We start from the raw sequence: 19,225 nt of genomic DNA on the forward strand, positions 1-19,225 counted from the left end.
GGATGGTCCAGTGGCCCACCTCAGGGGGCCTGACTTGTATGCCACATGGAGTTGCAGAAGGAGGGGGGAGTACAGTCGACTATATTCTGGGACCCAGGGAGGCTACACACCTTATCACATCCTTCACCATTCCACCCATACCCATCGGAGCTGACCACACATATCTCTCTTTCTCCATCATCGGAGATACCATCCCACACAGCTCCACGGCACACACTCCACACACCACCATCCATTTCACACATGAGCTAGCCTCTCTTTACTCGGCCAAGGTCGAACATGGCCTATGCCTCCTCCACCCATCCACACCACTCTCAGTTCTCACATCACATATCTCTTCCGTTCTCCACCCTTCAGCTATTAGCTCTTTTCCACACACCACTCACACAGGACGCACTCCCCCCCCCCGGGACTATGCCTCAGAACCGCTGGTATGATGATGAGTGCAGAGAGCTATACCGACGCCTCCGTGCACGGCGAGCCTTAGGAGAGATCACAGAGAGAGAGGCCAGACGGCATATGAAGACGATGACACGCCAAAAGCGGCGAGCATTCGAAGAGGCACAGGAGCTTGAGCTATACCGCCTATTCATGAGCATGGATAGCGCGACGGCATGGCGTACCCTGCGCGAGCCACGCCCGACTACAACTATTGAGGATCCACAGATATGGCATGATTATGCAGAGCGACTTTATGAGGTGCCAGGGCAGCCTCCTATCCCACAGCCACACGAGCCACGCCCCACGTGCTCCTCCTTCTTTACAGCAAAGATGGTAGAGAGGGCCATACGCCGCATGCAGCACAGACGATCAGCTGACCATACTGGATTACAGAGTGAGCACATCATTTATGCGGCCTCGACTATAGCCCCGTTGATTGCACATGTCTTCAACCGGGCTATAGGGGAGGGCTTCCCAGAGGAGTGGACACAGCACACCATAGTGCCTATCCACAAATCTGGCAACACCTTGGACCCAGGGAACTACAGGACTATCATGATTGGCCACACGATGGCCAAGCTATATGGAGCAGTACTTGAGGCACAGCTCAGCTGCTACGCAGAGACCGAGGGTTTACGAGCTCCAGGCCAGGCAGGCTTCAGACGAGCTTTCTCCACCACTGACCACATCTTCGTTCTGCGCTGCCTCATTGATGGGGCAAAGGCGCGGAAGAAGAGGCTTTACTGCTGCTTTGTGGACTTCCGCAAGGCCTTCGACACAGTCCCACGCGAGAAGGATGCCCACTCTCCCCGACACTCTTTGGGCTCTACATCGACGAGATCTCCGACTACATACTGCGAGCAGGGGGAGAGGGGAGCGACTTGGCAGGTACTCCGGTCCACATCATGTTATATGCTGATGATATTGTGTTTATTTCAGAGTCACCCGAGGGCTTGCAACGCCATCTTGAGGCCTTGGACGAATTCAGCACACACAGGGGGTTGACTGTGAACCTTGGCAAAACCAAGGTTATGATCTTTCACACATCCAGTGCAGTGAGGAGCGCCGCCACCTTCACAGCAGCAGGAGGACAGGTTGATGTAGTCACCTCCTATGTCTACCTTGGCATCACATTCACCAGCCTACCAGGACCCTTCACTATGAGGCAGGCTGCTGTTGACAGGCTCACCCGAGGATATGCAGCTCTGGCCATGCTAGAGTGGAGATGCCACCAGGCACACTTTCAGGAGCCCCGCACGAAGGGGTGGCTTTTCGACACCTTAGTCACCCCGGCCTTGATGTACTCAGCGGCAATATGGGCACCGGGATTGACAGCTGACCAGTGGACACAGCTTGAGAGACCACAGGTATGTATGATCTCACACTTGCTCCGCAGCAAGAAGACAGTGCCACATGACATTATTAGAGCCGAGCTCGCCACACCACCTATGGTTATAGAGGCACTATTCCAGACAGTTTGCTTCATCCAGAGGATGAGAGAGCTACCTCCTGACAGACTTACCCGTAGAGCATTTGAGGCAGCTATACAGCTATCAGAGAATGGGCATGAGAGAGCATGGTACTCACAGGTCAGAGCATGGTTTGAGGGACACGGTCTTGACATGGAGAGCCTACCACCATTCCAGTACGACCCCCACTCACCATATGTTCACCTCTCTCGCAGTGAGAGGAACTTGGTATTGAGACAGGATCTGTGGCAGCTATACACTAGGAGAGTTTGGGAGGCACCTGGCTTGGGGACGAGGATGTCAGATTACAGAGACCAGTTTCTCACCATATTGTCTGGGGGGTTCATACAGAGACCACGCTACATGGACACATATATGCCACATAGCTCACGGGTGGCGATTGGTCAGCTGAGAGTGGCTTCACACAGGTTAGAGATTGAGATCGGGAGACATACTGGTGTTCCCAGGGAGGAGCGGATCTGCAGAGCGTGCACAGAGGAGGTGGAGAGTGAGGAACACTTTGTATGTAGATGCAGAGCATACACTGAGATCAGAGGCAGGTATGAGGCCTTATTCAGAGGACAGCCCACTCTCCGAGAGATCATGGAATCTCGAGATCAGAGACAGCTCGGACGTTTCTTACTAGAGATACAGAGCCATCGGGACACACTACTACAGCCACACACAGCTACACAGACAGAGGGGAGACAGTCGTAGCTCACAGACTTCTTTCAGAGGATTTCCGCCCCTCCCTCACCAGACACTCAGAGGGGAGTGACACTCCCACAGGCGGAGGTGAACCGAGCTAGACGACGACCACGAGTCACAGGCTACAGGGGCGCGAGCTCCCACCACCGACAGATCGAGGAGATCCGAGCCCGGGAACGCCGTGCCACTGAGGAGCGAGTGGCTCAGATGAGGGCCGACCCGACAGCTTTCATCCGGGTAGCCTTGGCACCAGACCCGCCCATGTACCACATCTTACATCCCCCCATTAGTACAGGATGGAGCTAGATAGCTTGATGCATTCTCATGATTGTACTACCTTGAGCATATAGACATGCATATACCCTAGAGATAGAGCTCCATCCCTCCTGAGATACTCCACTACCTTACATTCAGTTCAGTTCAGTTTTGTATCAGTTTTGTTTCATTTGTCTTTCCGATAGACGGATGACATACACACCATGTACATTTGATTTGTCTCATAGGCCGATTTCGGCCTGATATAGACGTTAAAAATCTTTCTTTCTTTTCTTTCTTTCTCTCTCTCTCTCTCTCGTCAAGTTCAGTGATTTTGTAGTTTCTGTTCGTGTGTTGCTATTGCTTTCTCGCTTGGAGTGTCCAAGCCTTTAACACTCGGCCACAACTTCTTCAAAGATCTCCTGGGTTCAGTTTCTCTTGCCCACTCAGCCATTTCTCTTCCAGTTCGGCGCCATGTCATCACTTTGTGACATTCGGTCAGGTCAGGTAGTGCCACTTCACCACTGTGAGACAAGGGGGGTGTCGGTATGTGCTACTAGACTGTATAATCATATATATTTGTGATTTGAACTCTTCTTATGGCACCCCCCTCTTTTGAGCCCCTAAGGTTTACTGTTGGCTTTTGTGTTCTTTGCTTTGAGCCTTATATTTCACATCACGAGAATCAGGTTGTGCTTTGGCGTCTACTGCAAGACCGCCCTTGGCACCTGCCTCTATATGTGCCAATTCCTCATCTTTGACTTCCTCCTCTTCTTCCACTTCGACTTCCTCTTCCACGTACTCATACTACTTTTCCTCAGTTGCGAGCTGTTCCTACATCCATGATGGGTTGTTGGTAAATATAGGATCAGACTCTTTGTAGAAGCCGAATTGATTGGCTCTCTGATACCATTGTAACCGGAAAGTCATTGACAAGGTGGTGGAACAGAGATCAGAAACAGCAAATACTTGAACTTGAAAGAGAATTGGAGATAAGACACAGTGGGTAGAGCTCCCCACTCAGATGCACTAGCCCCTATGGTAAGCGCCCCTTGCGGTACCTTCACAGATACAATACCTAGGGAGAGCCTCTCTACATCTACAAACTAGCATTGACATGCAAAGGCTCCCCCAAGGTCTCATATTTAAGGCGTGTGGCCTCAAAAGAAATTGCTATGAAAAGCTTGCGCCAAAAGCCCTGGAAAGTTGACGCTTTGAGCTGAAAAGTAGCCCACACGTCCAACTGCCACGTCACCCGTCTGTACGGACTGCCATGCTAGCAGCTCATAATTCGTGCCTTGAGCTCTGCCGCGTTTCACGCTTGCTGGACTTGGACTTGGGTCCTCCGTTCCGGTCCAGGTCCAGCTCAGCTTCAGCTTCTTGGACCTCTCATTCGGTCAGGTCAGGTAGTGCCATGTCACCATTGTGTGACAAGGGGGGATGTCGGTTTGTGCTACTAGACTGTAGAATCATCTATGTGTGTGATTTGAACTCTTCGTACGGCAGCACCCCCTCTTTTGAGCCTGTAAGGTTTACTGTTATGTCTTTCGTGTTCTTTGCTTTGAGCCTTACATTTTGCATTGATTTTTTTTGTGTGCTTGATCAAATCAGTTCAACAAGGTAGTCTTGTTAGGAAGCACTCAAACAGCTCACACATGCTGTTGTACTGATACTAAGAAATGCATGAAGGGAATATTTTAAGTATACAGCTCACACATGCTGTTGTACTGATACTAAGAAATGCATGAAGGGAATATTTTAAGTATACAGCTCACACATGCTGTTGTACTGATACTAAGAAATGCATGAAGGGAATATTTTAAGTATTTAGTTGGCTGCTAGGTGTGGAAGCGGAAGGCTGAACAGTATCTTGCAGATTCTGGCATACCGTACACAATAATCAGGTGACTAAACTCATCGAAGTGTCAATTTCTATATGCATATCGAAATCTCTGAGTTGAGTTTGGGTTTATGGTAGAGCTGGAGGCTTGCAAGATTCAGAAGGGGGCGTGAGGGAATTCCTCATAGGAAAGGATGACGAGCTTCTTACCACAAATACAAGAACCATAAGTAGGGCAGATGTTGCAGAAGTCTGTGTACAGGTATGCTTTTGGTACAATAGTGTGTTATCCTGTAGTTTTGTTTAGATTTGGTGTTACTCGTTTCATGCTTGTCTAAGTTTCTTTTCTTTGAGATTGGCGTCCTTGTATTATAGCTACTGAAGGGATTGATGATGTCTGTAAGTAAAGACAATGGGGCGAGAAACATATAGCTGTTGTGGGGTCACAGCCATGTTTGTAGTGCTGTTTTGGATGAAAGGCAAATTAGAGGTTTCGGCACTGAACCTTTTATTTTGAAGATGAAAAAGATATCTACCCTGCAAAATGGCTTGCACAGTCTTGGTCAGAGTGGCAAACTCGTTTGAAAAGTTTTCCAGACGTTTGAAAATGTCTGAAACAATTGGAGTTTGAAATCACAGTCTAAACTCGACAATCACAGTCTAAACTCGACCTTAATTGGGTTAAAAGAAGGGAGTTTTCTTTGGCATTGGTCATTAATGCAACAAAAAGTTAGTGTCACGTTTGATTTGGTCCAGGGGTTGATCTCGTTTCATATGCCTGCGTCTAACGTTTTATTGGTGCTTGAGAAAATTATGGTCAACGTGACCATGTCTAAACCCCATGGTTCACAGGGAGTGGACTAGATGCAGCTTTTTGTCTTTTACACACTCCTTGATGAAAGTAGTCTGCTGCCAGAGCTTTCTGTGGTGAAACATTATTTGCCCATTTATCTCAGCATGTCAGCAACGAGTCCATTGACACAATTTTTGGCCATACTCATGTAAGGAATCTTTTGCGAAACTGTCAAACCTACGATGGAGTCATGTTAGTGCTCATGCTTCTTGTGATTGCATAACAAAGATAAAGATGGGTTGCTTGAGTGATATAGATACATGGGAAAATTCAACATGAAAAGATCGCAAATGATGTGGAGCCAGGTCTCAACATTCTATTTGTTGGTAAGAAAAATTACCATGTCAAAGTGGAGGCTCACCAAGAAAGCCTTGGACACAATGTTTTGTCCTTCTGCACTTAAGAACTAGAGGCATATATGAATTCACTTTGTGCTGTTAAGTCATGCTTTGAGTCCACAGAAAGTTCAAACAGCACTTTGATGTCCTGATGTATCTCTTTAGCAGTAGTTTGCTCGAGTTCTGCAGTACATAAGCTACAAGGGCTGCCGTCGGTCTTCATTGCAGTTATCCCGAGCAGGCAGGCCCTTGGTGCTGAACCAGGTGCTTCTAGGTACTGCATGGTATACTCCATCCTGCTGTAGACTTACTTGGAATGCTTTATAGTTTTGAAGCATCTTGTCAGGAATTTTTGTGTGGAGACTCTCATGGCTCCTATACTTGGGTCACTTGGATTTTTATCCCACGTGCTGAGGGAGGTTTGAGAATCATTGCTAATGAGATGCATTGTGGGTGTCCACTTTCTACTGGCTTATGTAGCAGCTCTAGAGTACAGTAGTTTACTTATGCCATACGTTCTTGATGTAACCTCTGTTTCTTCAATCTGACTGGTAATTTCCCCCCCATGGTTTGCATTCCCTGTGTCTTTCAGGGTTTTTTTCACTGCTAGCATATCGTGTAATCTGGCCTAATGGTTGTATTTTATGTGTCTTCGGGATTCTTCAAGATATATGAAGGATACCAAACCTCCCAAATAGAGAGTGTTTGGGCTTTTTCAAGAAATATGAAGGATACCAAACCCCCCTTATACTGTCCTTTGGGGAGAGGTTGCTATTGGGTTGAGTTTGAGGCATCGGCTGAGGAGAGGCTAGCATTGGCACAGAGTCCCCTGAGCTTCATGTACTTGTATAGATGGCGGCAGGGGATGGATCTAGCTAGCTCGGCAAGGGTCTTGCAATAACAGCTAGATTTCGAGGACTATTGTCATATAACAGAGATTGGTAGTAGCCTCTGTTTTGTGTTGAGTGACGGTGGAGCACCATCCAGTGGTGTATGCACTCTGAACTATCCGATGGTATACATACCCCCACTCCTGACGGCTCCTATGTTGCGCCAGTATGGTATGGATCCTTTGTCACAATCTGCGTCGAAGTCGAGAGGCCCCCCTCATCCGTGGGCGACGGGACCGCCCCAACTCTATCGCCCGATCAAACAGCATGCCTCTGGTGGTGCTATGTTGTGGTGGCTGCTCGAACTCCTCTTATCTGTGACTGAAAGAAATCTGTAATCTGCTGCTGTCACTTGTTCTCTCATTGTGTCCCTCTTCAAGAGGTCCTCTCTGTCTCTGCGAATCCCCAATAAGTATAATCCGAGGCATTTCTGATCGCGGTATCTCATGACTCTAGAGAGAGAGAGAGAGAGAGAGAGAGAGAGAGAGAGAGAGAGAGAGAGAGAGAGAGAGAGAGAGAGAGAGAGAGAGATCTGCAATGTTGAAACCCTAGACGTGTGCTTCCTTTCTCGTTCGAAACCCTAATGGCCATCCTCTCCACCTTCCCCTGCCCTACCCTTGTATTCCCCTGCCCTGTGGGTTACCTCTGCAGGTCACGCTATTGCTCGTGCCGCCCCTCTGCTAATTGCTTCTTGCTCTCGCCCACCCGTTGCTGCCTTCGCTGACCTGCCTGTCAGCTTGCCCACGCCTCTGCACGTGCTGCCCCGCCTGCTCCTGCCTCTTCCCCTACTGCCCCCACTTGCCCTAGCCGCCTGCCCGCCTGTCCCTGCTGTCAGCCTCTTCCCGCCTCCCAACCCAGCCCTCCCCCGCCAACCCTAGCGCATCCAGCCAGTGCCCAGCCACCTCCTTTCCCACTGATCCCGCCCCTCATTTAGCCAGCTCCACCTGCCTCCCAAACTTGCCCTTCCCCGCCCCGCCTGCGTCTCCCTTTCACTCACATCTCCGGTTTTGAGGGGTGAGGAAGAATTTCAGCTCTCTCCCAAGTACTATGACACCTTCCATGGTTATTCGTGAAGATGTACAGCGCAAGATCGGTGATCGTATTGAAGTTCTCTCTCAAAGAGGGGTTGTAGGCCGCTTGGTTGGGTGTTCCTACACTCGAGTCAACATTCGAGAGTGGCTTTCGTGCACTCTTTCTGGTTCGTATGAAGGCAAAGTGGAGGATATCATTTTGCTCGGCAGAGAGTACGTACTTTCATTGCTATTTTTTCATCCGAGTAACTTGCCTCTAGGGTCATCAACCGCACTCCTCTCGGCTTCCGCAATGGATTGGTTTTTTAGCACCCGTGGTACGAGGCTTTTTCACTAGCTGCTTTTGGGCATCGATATTAGGTTCCAAAATATCCAGTCAAAATATCTTTCCCAGAGCTGCTAGCACATTTTTGGTTGCCAAACATGTTGAGATAGATTGATTTCATTTTTGGCATACCATTCATATGCTCAATGTAGACCCAGACATCCGTGCCATTTATAAAAGTGGCCACTATCCCTTCCACAGTTGTTCCAGTTACCATTACTTTCAAGTGGATAAGGGTGTTGCAATCACTGAGGATTGTGGTCAAGGGCAGACCGAATCAGTGTCTTAAATCTCATGAGATGGGATTTCCCCAAGGTGCGACATCAGAGACAAAATGGTCGCAGAAGGAGACCACCCCACGGCCTCAACAGCGTTCTGCAGAGCAGCATGACTTTGGAGAGTCAGCAACAACAGAGTGCTCATCAGCAGCATAGTGAAGAGCAGACACAGAGACAGAGACATAGACATAGACATAGACATGTAGATTTGATACGGGCATAGCCTACCCTTGTTTACAGAAGGGTAGTGAGACAGAGGTTGACAGAGGCAGCGCAGCCCATAGACAGACGTCCAGAGGAGAGGCTACCACACCAGGATCGACAGGAGGCACGAGAGCAGTTGGACAGAGGGGTATAGTACCGACACAGCACCCAAGACATATTTAGTAGTACCCAATAAGACCCAAAAACTTGTAACAAAAAAGTAACAATGTAGTACCAAAATACTTTCATAGAGCACCAAATGAAGCAGAGAAGCACCAAAAGTACCAAAGACACTAACAAAATAGAAACCACAACATACCCAATAGTACCCTATAAGACCAAAAAACTTGTAAGCAGAAAGTACCAAGCAATACCAAAATAGGTCAAAAGAGTATTAAATGAACAAAAAAGCACCCAAAGTACCAAGGATTGTGCCAACATAGCACCCAAGACAAAACGAATAGTACCCTAAATGACTCAAAATCTTGTAACAAAAAAATACCAAACCAGTACCAACAAATGAAATAAAGAAGCACCAAAAAGTGCCAAGGAAAGTACTAGCTTAGCACCTAGTGTTCAAAAATATACCCAAATAGTTAAATAAAGTACCAAACCAATGCAGTTCAGGAGCAGCTTGAGGTGCCCCAGGATAGTCCAGTCCAGGAGTCCTCGGATCTCTTGAAGCTTCAGTCGTAGGTGCTTCAGTCGTAGGTGCCTCTCACAACAAGCCATGTTCAAGGGAGTAGGAGGGTAGCGAGGTGTGAGCTAAGCAGCTAGGTGGGATAACTCAATCACAAAAGATCCAACATCGGTCGCTGGCGGATCTCATCAATCTCCTCCATGGTCAATAGCCTGACCGAGCTTCGTGCATGTCGGGCCAAAGTGATCCGAATCCTCTGATGCAGCCTCTGTCGATGCTGTGTAGTCCTCCGCACTTGTGGGCGTCTGGAACTCCCTAGCTCGATCGCTCGGTCGATCAGTGTGCCTCTGGTGTGAGGCGACGAGCTCTCCTGTGGTAGTAGCTCCTTCGGGTGTCCAATGTCTGCTCTAAAGAAGTCTGTGATCCGTCTCTGAGACTGGCTAGCCTCTCCCCTCATCAGGCTCTCTCTGTGTCTACGCAGCTCGAGCAAAAACAGACCCAAGAATCTCTGATCCTCATACCACATGACTCTGGAGAGTGGTCCGAAGCCCTCTCTGAACAAGCAGTGGAAGCGGCCACGTATCTTGTAGTAGATGGGACAGTGGCATGTGTAGTGCAACTTTGTCTCAGGATCAATGTCACACAGGAGTCATGTTTTGGCCTCTGGTGGTACTCCACTGTATCTCCCAGTCTCGATCCGCAGCTGGTGTGAAGATGTGCATATCTGGCCAATAGCACATCGTATCCCATGAGACAAGTGGGTGTCCATGTATCTGGGCCTCGTCACAAAACCATCCTCTGTAAGCTGGAGAAGATGCTCTCTGTAGAAAGCCATCTTCGTGTCCAACTCCTGTGCTGGCTGTATCCATGTCCTCCTGGTGTCTAGCTGAGTCAGGTCGTGGCGGATGCGCCTGGTGATCTCAGACTGTGTAGGAGTCAGAGAGGGTGCATCCAGTGAGTATTGGAAGGGAGGCAATCTGTCTATGCTGAACCCATGCGCCTGAAACCATGATGTCATCTCCCCGTACCAACATGTTGGAGGAGCTTACTACTATACTGACACAGACATTGCATGATGGAGCAGCAGAGGCATACCCACACACCTAGCCTGAGCAGAGGTGCCGTTCTGGGAGCATGCGCCAGAACAGCTGGTATGATAAGGAATGCCGCGAGACTAGAGCTAGACTTCAGAGGGAGGTGCTTTTAGGGGACATCACTCATAGATAGTCACAGATTGACTTCTGGCGCTTAGTGCGGTGGAAGAAGAGGGCATTTTTGGCTCGCCTAGAGCAGGACCTATACCAGCTATTCTTGAGTCAAGACTCACGTGAGGCATGGCAGCTCTTTCATGAGCACCCCCCCCCCCGCCCCTCCCGTCCCCCCCGCCATTACCTCTACAGAGGTCTGGGGCCAGTACGCGTCAGAGGAAGGCCATTGACAGGATGAGGACTAGGAGAGCAGATGATCATGATGGCTTAGTGGCTGAGCACTTCATGCATGCCAGAGATCTACTAGCAGTTATGTTAAACCGTGCCATGTGTGAGGGCTTGCCTGATATTTGGAGCCTATCTACTATTGTACCTATCTTCAAGTTAGGAGACCCTATGGAGCTTGGGAATTATGGCACCATCATGATCGGACACACACTGGCATGGTTGTATGCATCCGTTCTTGAGCAGCAGCTGTGCAGATGGGCAAAGAGAGAGAGGATACGTGCAGCCGGCGGGCAGGCAAGGTTCAGGAGAGGTTTTTCTACTCTTGACCATATCTTGACACAGAGTCATCATTGAGGAGGGCAGATCACATGGGAGACGGATCTATTGTAGCTTTGTGGACTTCCGCAAAGCATTTGGCACAGTACCCAGAGCTAGATTGATGCGCAAATTACAGGAGATGGGAGTACCCACAGAGCTCACTTGGGGGGTCATGGCATTATACAGGTCAGAAGTGGGGCATGTACGTACCTCAGAGGGCCTATCTAAGCTGTTCACTCCACTATTGGGGTGAAGCAGGGTTGCCGCTCTCTCCTACTCTATTTGGTATGTATGTGGATGAGGTTTCTGACTACATTGAGAGAGATGGTGATAGAGGTGCACAGCTGGCAAGGACATGGATTCCACTATTGTTATATGCTGATGATATTGTGTTGATCTCCGACTCTCTGGAGGGGACGCAACGTCACTTGGATGCTTTGCACAGGTTCGCCCATGAAAGTGGTTTGTCTGTCAACCTTGGTAAAACCAAGGTCATGGTATTTAATACCACCCCACAGTGGATCAGGAGGTCAGCGCCCGCATTCACATACGGCCAGGAGACGGTGGAATATATAGATGCTTACACTTACCTTGGAGTGGTTTTCAGTGGACCAGCATTTTCATTGAGGAGAGCAGTAGAGACTAGACTGACCAGAGCCCATGCAGCATTGGGTAGATTGGAGAGGATGTGTTCACATGTTCAGTTTCAGGAGCCTCGGACGAATCTCTGGCTCTTTGACACTTTGGAGGCTTTTGCATTGCTCTATGGAGCTGAGATCTGGGTACCTTCATTGGACCATCACGGGAGGACAGGTCGCATTGATGGATGGGGGGCATGGAGAAGCCACTAGTCTCTATGATCTCACGGCTCAGTAGAGCCAAGGCTTCAGTACCACATGCCATTATCCGGGCAGAGCTAGCTGCCCCCCCACTAGTGGTGGAGGCGCTCATTAGATCTGTCTCCTTTATACACCGCATGTGGGAACTTCCCAGAGACAGATATGCCCGCGTTGCACTTGAGTCCTCAGAGCATTCTTGTATCTCTGGAGTTCCCTCGAGTCCACAATATTGACATTTGTCTGTGGGAAGCCTCCTGTCAGGTATACTCCATGGCGGCCACCATACTACTATCAAGCGCCACTATGGGTGCCCCTGCCCCTTTTGCCTGGACAGAGGATCTTACTGGCATCCAGGCTGCTACTTGACATTATGTGGGGTAGACACTAGTTGGGCACATGGTGGGGCTCTCCCCCTTGTGCGCCACAGTTTGTGAGTGGCTTCAGCTTGAACTTTGGAGGCTTTGAGGGAAGCACCTTGGAGCTTGTCATGTTGTGCCGTAGCATTTTCTTGGTACACATATCACTTGAGCGTTGCTCCGAGTCTCTCCTCAGTTGATCTCCTATTTTGCAGGGACCCCGTTGGTAGTGTTATGTTGGAGACCCGGCTTTGATGTTGACGAGCTTGATCGCCAGCAGTAGATTCCTCGGTTTTGGTTACTCTTTTCTCTTCACAATACAAGGAGGGGCGCTCATCCCTTGAATGTTCACATGGGTCTCTACAGTATGGTTCCTATTTCCTCCATAGTAAAGAAGCAAGAAGGCCTCTCCCTATGTAAGGTAATGATATCCTAGATTCTCCTTTGTAAGCAACACTAGTATAGTGGTTTCCCTTGAAGCGTAGGCCATCCCAAGCGCTGTATGTGAATGGATCTGTCCACTAGGATTCTCTATGTGGGAGCTTTGACTGTATCCTGCCTGGTGATGCCTGAACTTTTTCTTTTATACAAAAAGTTTGGGCTACATCAATGTTACTTTTTTGCAGGAAGCTACCAGTCATGTAGAGTGTTGTTTACGTAGATTTCAGAAATGTCAAAGATTGACTTATGGCATGTTGTGCATCATTAACTCTAGAATGGTAACATGACATTTTTATGTCCTTGGACACTATTGTGTCCTGTTAAGTGACCAATTTGCTTGAATTATTTGAAGAGTATGAAAATAAATTTCTAGGTGTTATATATCCACAAAGTTGCCTTATGAGTTGAAAAAAACTTGACATTTTTTTTGGAAGATTGATCTCACCATTAACTTTACTCTTGCACAACATTTTTGAACCTAAACTGTGTGAAAAAACGGATCCTGTTTTTGGCCTTTTTTCAAATTTTTGCAACTATACAACTCTAAACTTCATGTTTGTGAGATTTAGATTGCTAGAGGATAAGCTTTTATAGTTCTCAACATGTTTTGACACTTCTAGGAAAAACTAAGTGTTAAAATTGGAAGTTATGACCAAATTACAAGAATTGCCTAATCTTGTTTTTTGGGCAAAATTAGCAATTTTATGATTTTTTTGGTGACTTTCTTGATATCCAAATGAAAATTTGATTGTATAAGTGTCATTTATAAGATAAAGCTAATCTTCCTTGAGTTTTGGGGGACTTAATATGCTATATAGCATAGTATATGATGATGGTTGAGTTGTTTTATTGCTGAAGAATACGAAACATTTTAGTGTAGCAAGTATAGCTTTCTCAATATTGCTAGTTTCTTGGGCCAATTGTGTGTATTTTGTAGGTAGTATCCATATCTAATCATAAACAATAAATTTGGCTAGATATTGAGTAGTTTCTAGAGGATTCTAGAGGTCATAATGCTAAACCCAGTTTTTTCATGTTTGTTGTATTTAGCACTTCATCATTGTCCCCAAGGTTCCACTTAGTAGGAGATGCATAATTCTTTTGGCACACTCCATGGCTCCGTTTGGATCCAAGGGCCCAAAGGGAACTAAGAAAACATGTATATAGTATCTGTATTGAGCGTGATTATAGAAACTTTGATGATAGGTCCATAGAATGGTAAAAATGCAACTTTTTTGCACCTATTTTCTTTGCCCCAAAAAAATAGTGAGGCAAAAGTAGCCATATGTTTTTGACCACCAACCCATTGAAGTTAACCAGGAATTTTATCTCATGTCCTACAAAAATCCAAACTCTTATTTATATGCAATCAACCGTAAGAAATAGCTGTTTTGGGCAAAATGCACTGGTCCAACTTTGGAGGCTTGTTGTGACCAAGACATGATAAATTTTACAAATTTCTCATTTTTTCTATATGTAGTAGTCTTTGAACTAAAAGCTCATGAAAGGATTTTTCAAAATGAGTGGATCTACTATGGTTTTGGAATTTTTTTCCAAAACCGTGAAATGACACTTTTATGTCCTGTTAGGTTACCAGACTAGTGTTAAAGCTAAGTTGAGGATTTTTGCTGACTAAGGGATTTCTGTTCTGACAGGCATTGCTTATTGAGGAGGCCAAGAACAAGGCATTTGATCTATCAAGTAAACCTCAAGGTGGAGGAGTACCCACTACTGATTTTAAACAGCTCTTTTGTGGAATTTCATCAACCTTTTAAAACACAAAGAACACGGAATTCAAAGAGTGCAGTGCAATGATTTCGAAAGCATTATCTTCCCTGAACTGCTGGCCCCTCCAGAACACAGAGGAAGCGAGAAACTTGTACAAGACAGCAACAATGTGATGACCATGTAAGCATTCCTCGAAGAATCCTTGAGAAGAATGCTATGATTAAACTACCTGCAGCCTTAATGTGAGACTCCAGAGAGGGAATGAAGGTAAAGAGAACTTAAAAGGACAGTCCATGTGAAGTCCTTTAGGCTTGGAGCTTTAGGCTCAAAGGAATCTGGAGAAGAGACTTGCTGAAACAAGTCTTATATGGTCTACAATTACATCTCAAGACTGAGGGTATGCATCGAAGCATGGTGCCAAAAACCAATACCATTTTTTGAACACTTAAGAACACGACCTTTGTCATTCTTTTCATTTTGTTTGAAAATGTCATCGATCCTACAGCATTGCAGTCTAGTGGTTAAGTGTTGATGTAGGTGTTTACACCAAGGCTCGATTCCAGCGGCACGAAAAAGATTCCTGGCATTTACCTGACCACCACGAATGTCGGGAAAAAACTTGTCACTCGATGCATATGCGAGGTCTCCTCACCTGAATCTCATACCATTTGTGACAAAAAAAAATTGTTATTCAGAATTTGTAAGTAGTTGAGTTGGAGATTGTTGTTCCTGCCTTTGTCATATCTTCTTGGCCCTTTCCTTGATCTTTTCAAAAGATTTTTCTGCCCGCATTAATACATGTTTGGCACATCATGTTTAAACAGCTTCCTTTGCTCTTCACAGGACCAGTCTGAGGAAGACTATCTAACGCTTCCGCAAGACATCTCATTTCATAGGTTCCTTGAACCAGATCAAGGTTTATAGCAGCAGCTCAAGGAGGGCTATGTTCAGCCTTTCAGCAGGGCTCTGAGTCTCAGAGGCCAAGACAGGGCCAGCGTGCTTATTTATTAATGTCTGGAGCAGCAGGTTCACAGATGTGGTCCATCTTGGGCCAAAACCAATAACTGCTGCAAACTCAATCCTCATCACAAAATTGTGTGTGCGGGCATTTGTGTGCGTGCATGCTTTCCGAGTGGCAGCCTTGTCTTTTAGATGCTACTCTGCTTTATGCAGATAGCAACTCCTTGTAGTAATAAGCCTAGAAGGCATATTGCGGGCGAGAGGTCAGTTGGTGAGGAGCTTGTATAGTGTCCTCATGGTTGGGACAATCTCAAGTCCTGTTGAGATTGTCCCAAAGAAAAGCTTGGGAGGGCGTGTGGTTTGTGTCTTCTCTAGGCAACTCAATAACAAAAGCAATGTATTAAAAGGAAAGGCTAGAAGGCATCATCTCATTAGAGTTGTGCATGTTGTTTCGTGCTAGGAAGAAGGAAGAATGCCTTGCTCTCTTTGACAATGTCAGAAAGTGAATTAGGCTCCATCACTACCGACAAAAAAGGATTGTGTTAGAAAACCATGCAAGGGCAAATGAGAAAGCTCACAACTGAAGCAACACATCTAGTAGTAGATTTACAGTGGAACTTCCACTTTTGCATCATGGGTGTGTTATGTGCCTTGAGCTCCTAGTGATCACAATTCTTGGGCAATTCAACATGGAAGTAACCTACCATTGCACGCTTATGAACGAGCCTGGAAGTATTGGCCACATCAGCATGCTTGTAACGATGCATCTACCTTCCCTTCACACTCCACAGTGCCTTATGCGTTATTGAAGGGCATATCTAAGCCATGGGCACTGCTCCCATTATAATCACAATGACAAAGGACAAAATACCAGTAGTATCATACAATGAAGATATAACAATAATGGGGTCCACTATCCTAACATTTATTTGGAGGATGTGTGCTGGCACTGATGTATAGTGAAGTGCCATGCCCTACTCTACAAAGAGGAATAACTCAAAGCATTGAGATTCTCATGATACAAGTTATTTGTGAAAGATCAGTAAGGTATTAGTGAGTCGGTACATACGCCAGGCAAATAAAAGTCTCCTTGGCACAATGACAATGCTCCTCACTTGTTTTGGAAGTGCTAATATGTTATGAATGCTATTGAAGCTAGTTGTGGTGGTGCAGACACTTAAAGGAGCCAGGAGTAGTACGGCATCTCGACCATACATACATGCATCTGTGAAAGCTGCTTTGTAGTCAACTTCAAAATCTAATATGGTAGACCAAGGTTTCGCTAAGGCATCTTTTTTTTTTTGCAAAACTCACAATAGTGAGTGATATATTGATAATAATCCCAAAAAAAATACATTACAAACCCTGCTCACCCTCGAGCCAGGGCATCAACAGACTAGCAAACAACTATAACCCACAAAGTAACATCAGCTATTAAGGGAGCCACCCTGCAGAAAGGAATCCAAATGCCAGCAATCCCTCAGTACATACCATAAATGCCGATCGGGCGGGGCCCATAGTCCCTATCACCAGGGGCTCGATCCGAAGTGCCACCATGGAGATGGCCCTGTCATTGCCACCCGCATGCTTCGAAGAGATCCCGAACAAGCAACCGCACCCAGTTGAACCATAGCTATCATCCACCATCAAAACCACAGGCTGTTGAAGGGGGCCACGCCCTTACCGAGAGACTCACAAACCGTCAGACCACCAGGCGGAAAGAGAGAATCCACCACTTGCTCCTGCTGTCACCCGAGGCAGGTGCCCACAACATCCAACAGAGGGCCGAGCCACAACACCAACCGAACCATAAAACCAGGCGAGCGTTTTTCTCTTCGAACTGAAGAGGGGGGCTGCTGCCCAGCCCCGCAACAAAAAATAGGTTAAGGGAGCCTCTACCCTGCAAGGACGGGCAAGAGTCGACAGGAACCCCCACTCGAGCCAGCCTCCGGCTCATCTGCTCCCCAGATCTCGACCCCGACCCCGCAGGTGTCGATCCGCCACGCCCGGCACCGCCCGGACTTGCCACTGACTCCCCATCCCCTGGACGACCTACCCGGAGCCCCCTCAAGCTCATGCAGCGAGCGCCAGAGCGCCAGAGACCAAAGTTTCGCTAAGGCATCTTGACCAAACATACAACATGTCTATGAAGCTCTAAAATCAAGTATGCTACTTGCTCAACCGCATATTGCTCAACCACAATATGCATGATATTCCAAAAAAGAGGTGAGATCAACCTAAATTCTTACTGCTCAAGAAACAGTGGTCTTAAACAAACACAATTGATTGTAATTGTGAAAGTGCTCCATATTTTGTTTCCCATGTGGACAGGTTGTGTCTTGCTCAACCACGATATTCAGGAGTTGTAAGCATAAAGCAAGAACCAATTGTGGATGCATGAGTGTCACAAGAACAATTTGCTAGTTAGATCATGAAATGGGATGGTGGCAATGTTCCCTTGGATCAAACAAAGCACGGTGTTTAGTACCAACTACATATAATGAAAGTAAGCTTCCTACTTGCCACTGCTTCGTGCCTTGACTATGAATGATTTAACTTTGCGAGTTTGTGAGATTGGTAATTGTATATCAAGCCCCTTAATAATGCATCAGGCACCCCACACCTCACTAACAAAAAGCAATATCCAAGTGTTTATCTTGGTGTTAATAAGAGAAGCAAAACGTGGGGCACGCACGCCACATGAAGCGACTTGTAGAGCCCAAACCTTTCAATTACAAGCACATGCCAACTAAGTCAAACAAGAGAGCTAAGAAAAATTCCAAAAGCGAGTGAGAAATATCACAATAGCTACAAATGCACGTAAATTCACACCATAGACTATGCATGTCGAAATTTCTAGGTGGGAAATCCTTGGCCACATTGAAGTTGATTTATTTGGATTCCTAGCATCATTACTAAATGTTTTCTTTCATTGTTGCAAAAACTTTGACATAACATAACAATTCCCCCCAATCTGCTAGAGCCTTCATGCTTAATAGCAACAATAAGACTACCAACCACCTTGATCAAATGGCCAAAGCATATAACATCCACACAAATACAAACCACAATGTTGGTCCTAAAGTGTACAAATTTTCCTTCTTTGTCACCCGTCTATATGACAAAGGCATTTTCAAAGGAAAATGTGCATAATGTTGTGCAAAGGGCCAACTGCATGGCTCAACTGAGAGAGAGAGAGAGAGAAGAAGAAGAGAGAGTTTTAACGTCAACTGAGAGAGAGAGAGAGAGAGAGAGAGAGAGAGAGAGAGAGAAGAGAGAGTTTTAACGTCGTAGGAAACTATCCCAAGAGACCTTAAAGATCTAGCCGACGAGGAGTTGAACTCAAGACCTGTTATTCAAGAGGGAAATGGCATAACCAACCTACCACACTTGGGTGATAGAAAGGTTATACCATTTTTCTCTTTTTATTAGCGCACACACACACACACCCACACACACACCGGGAAGAGAGAGAGAGAGAGAGAGAGAGAGAGAGAGAGAGAGAGAGAGAGAGAGAGAGAGAGAGAGAGAGAGAGAGAGAGAGAGAGTATGTATACACACACACACACACACACACTCTCTCTCTCTCTCTCTCTCTCTCTCTCTCTCTCTCTCTCTCTCTCTCAAAGCAACTAGCAAAATCTCTTGCTCACACAATTCACATCTTGCTTACACCAAGCTCATGTAGGATCACACCCAGTTTATAGGCTGATTACATCCTCTGTCGAGTTCAGAACACAGTTTACATGCAGATCACATCGTGATCGCATCCATGGCAAAGCGCACACGGTTCAATGTTACTTCACAAACAACATCGACGACTTAGATTCACACTGCCTGCATACATCCAAGTGTGGAAGTGAAGGAAAGAAGCG

General features: G+C 46.6%; 1 protein-coding gene across 2 annotated transcripts in view; it reads left to right on the plus strand.

Annotated features, from left to right (window-relative positions):
* The window catches only part of LOC147424661 (uncharacterized protein At5g02240-like), a 57,404-nt gene extending 42,284 nt beyond the window's left edge, over positions 1 to 15,120 (plus strand). For both annotated transcript variants that reach the window (XM_086500179.1, XM_086500180.1), the window contains exons 5-7: positions 4,716 to 4,777; positions 4,852 to 4,975; positions 14,318 to 15,120. In XM_086500179.1, coding sequence (XP_086356305.1) covers positions 4,716 to 4,777; positions 4,852 to 4,975; positions 14,318 to 14,437 — 306 coding nt within the window. In that variant the 3' untranslated portion in view covers positions 14,438 to 15,120. The remainder of the gene's footprint in view (positions 1 to 4,715; positions 4,778 to 4,851; positions 4,976 to 14,317) is intronic.
* The last annotated feature ends 4,105 nt before the right edge of the window (positions 15,121 to 19,225 follow it).

The sequence above is a fragment of the Adiantum capillus-veneris genome, chromosome 25, assembly GCF_014529385.1.
Source record: "Adiantum capillus-veneris isolate H3 chromosome 25, ASM1452938v2, whole genome shotgun sequence".
Classification (NCBI taxonomy): domain Eukaryota; kingdom Viridiplantae; phylum Streptophyta; class Polypodiopsida; order Polypodiales; family Pteridaceae; genus Adiantum; species Adiantum capillus-veneris.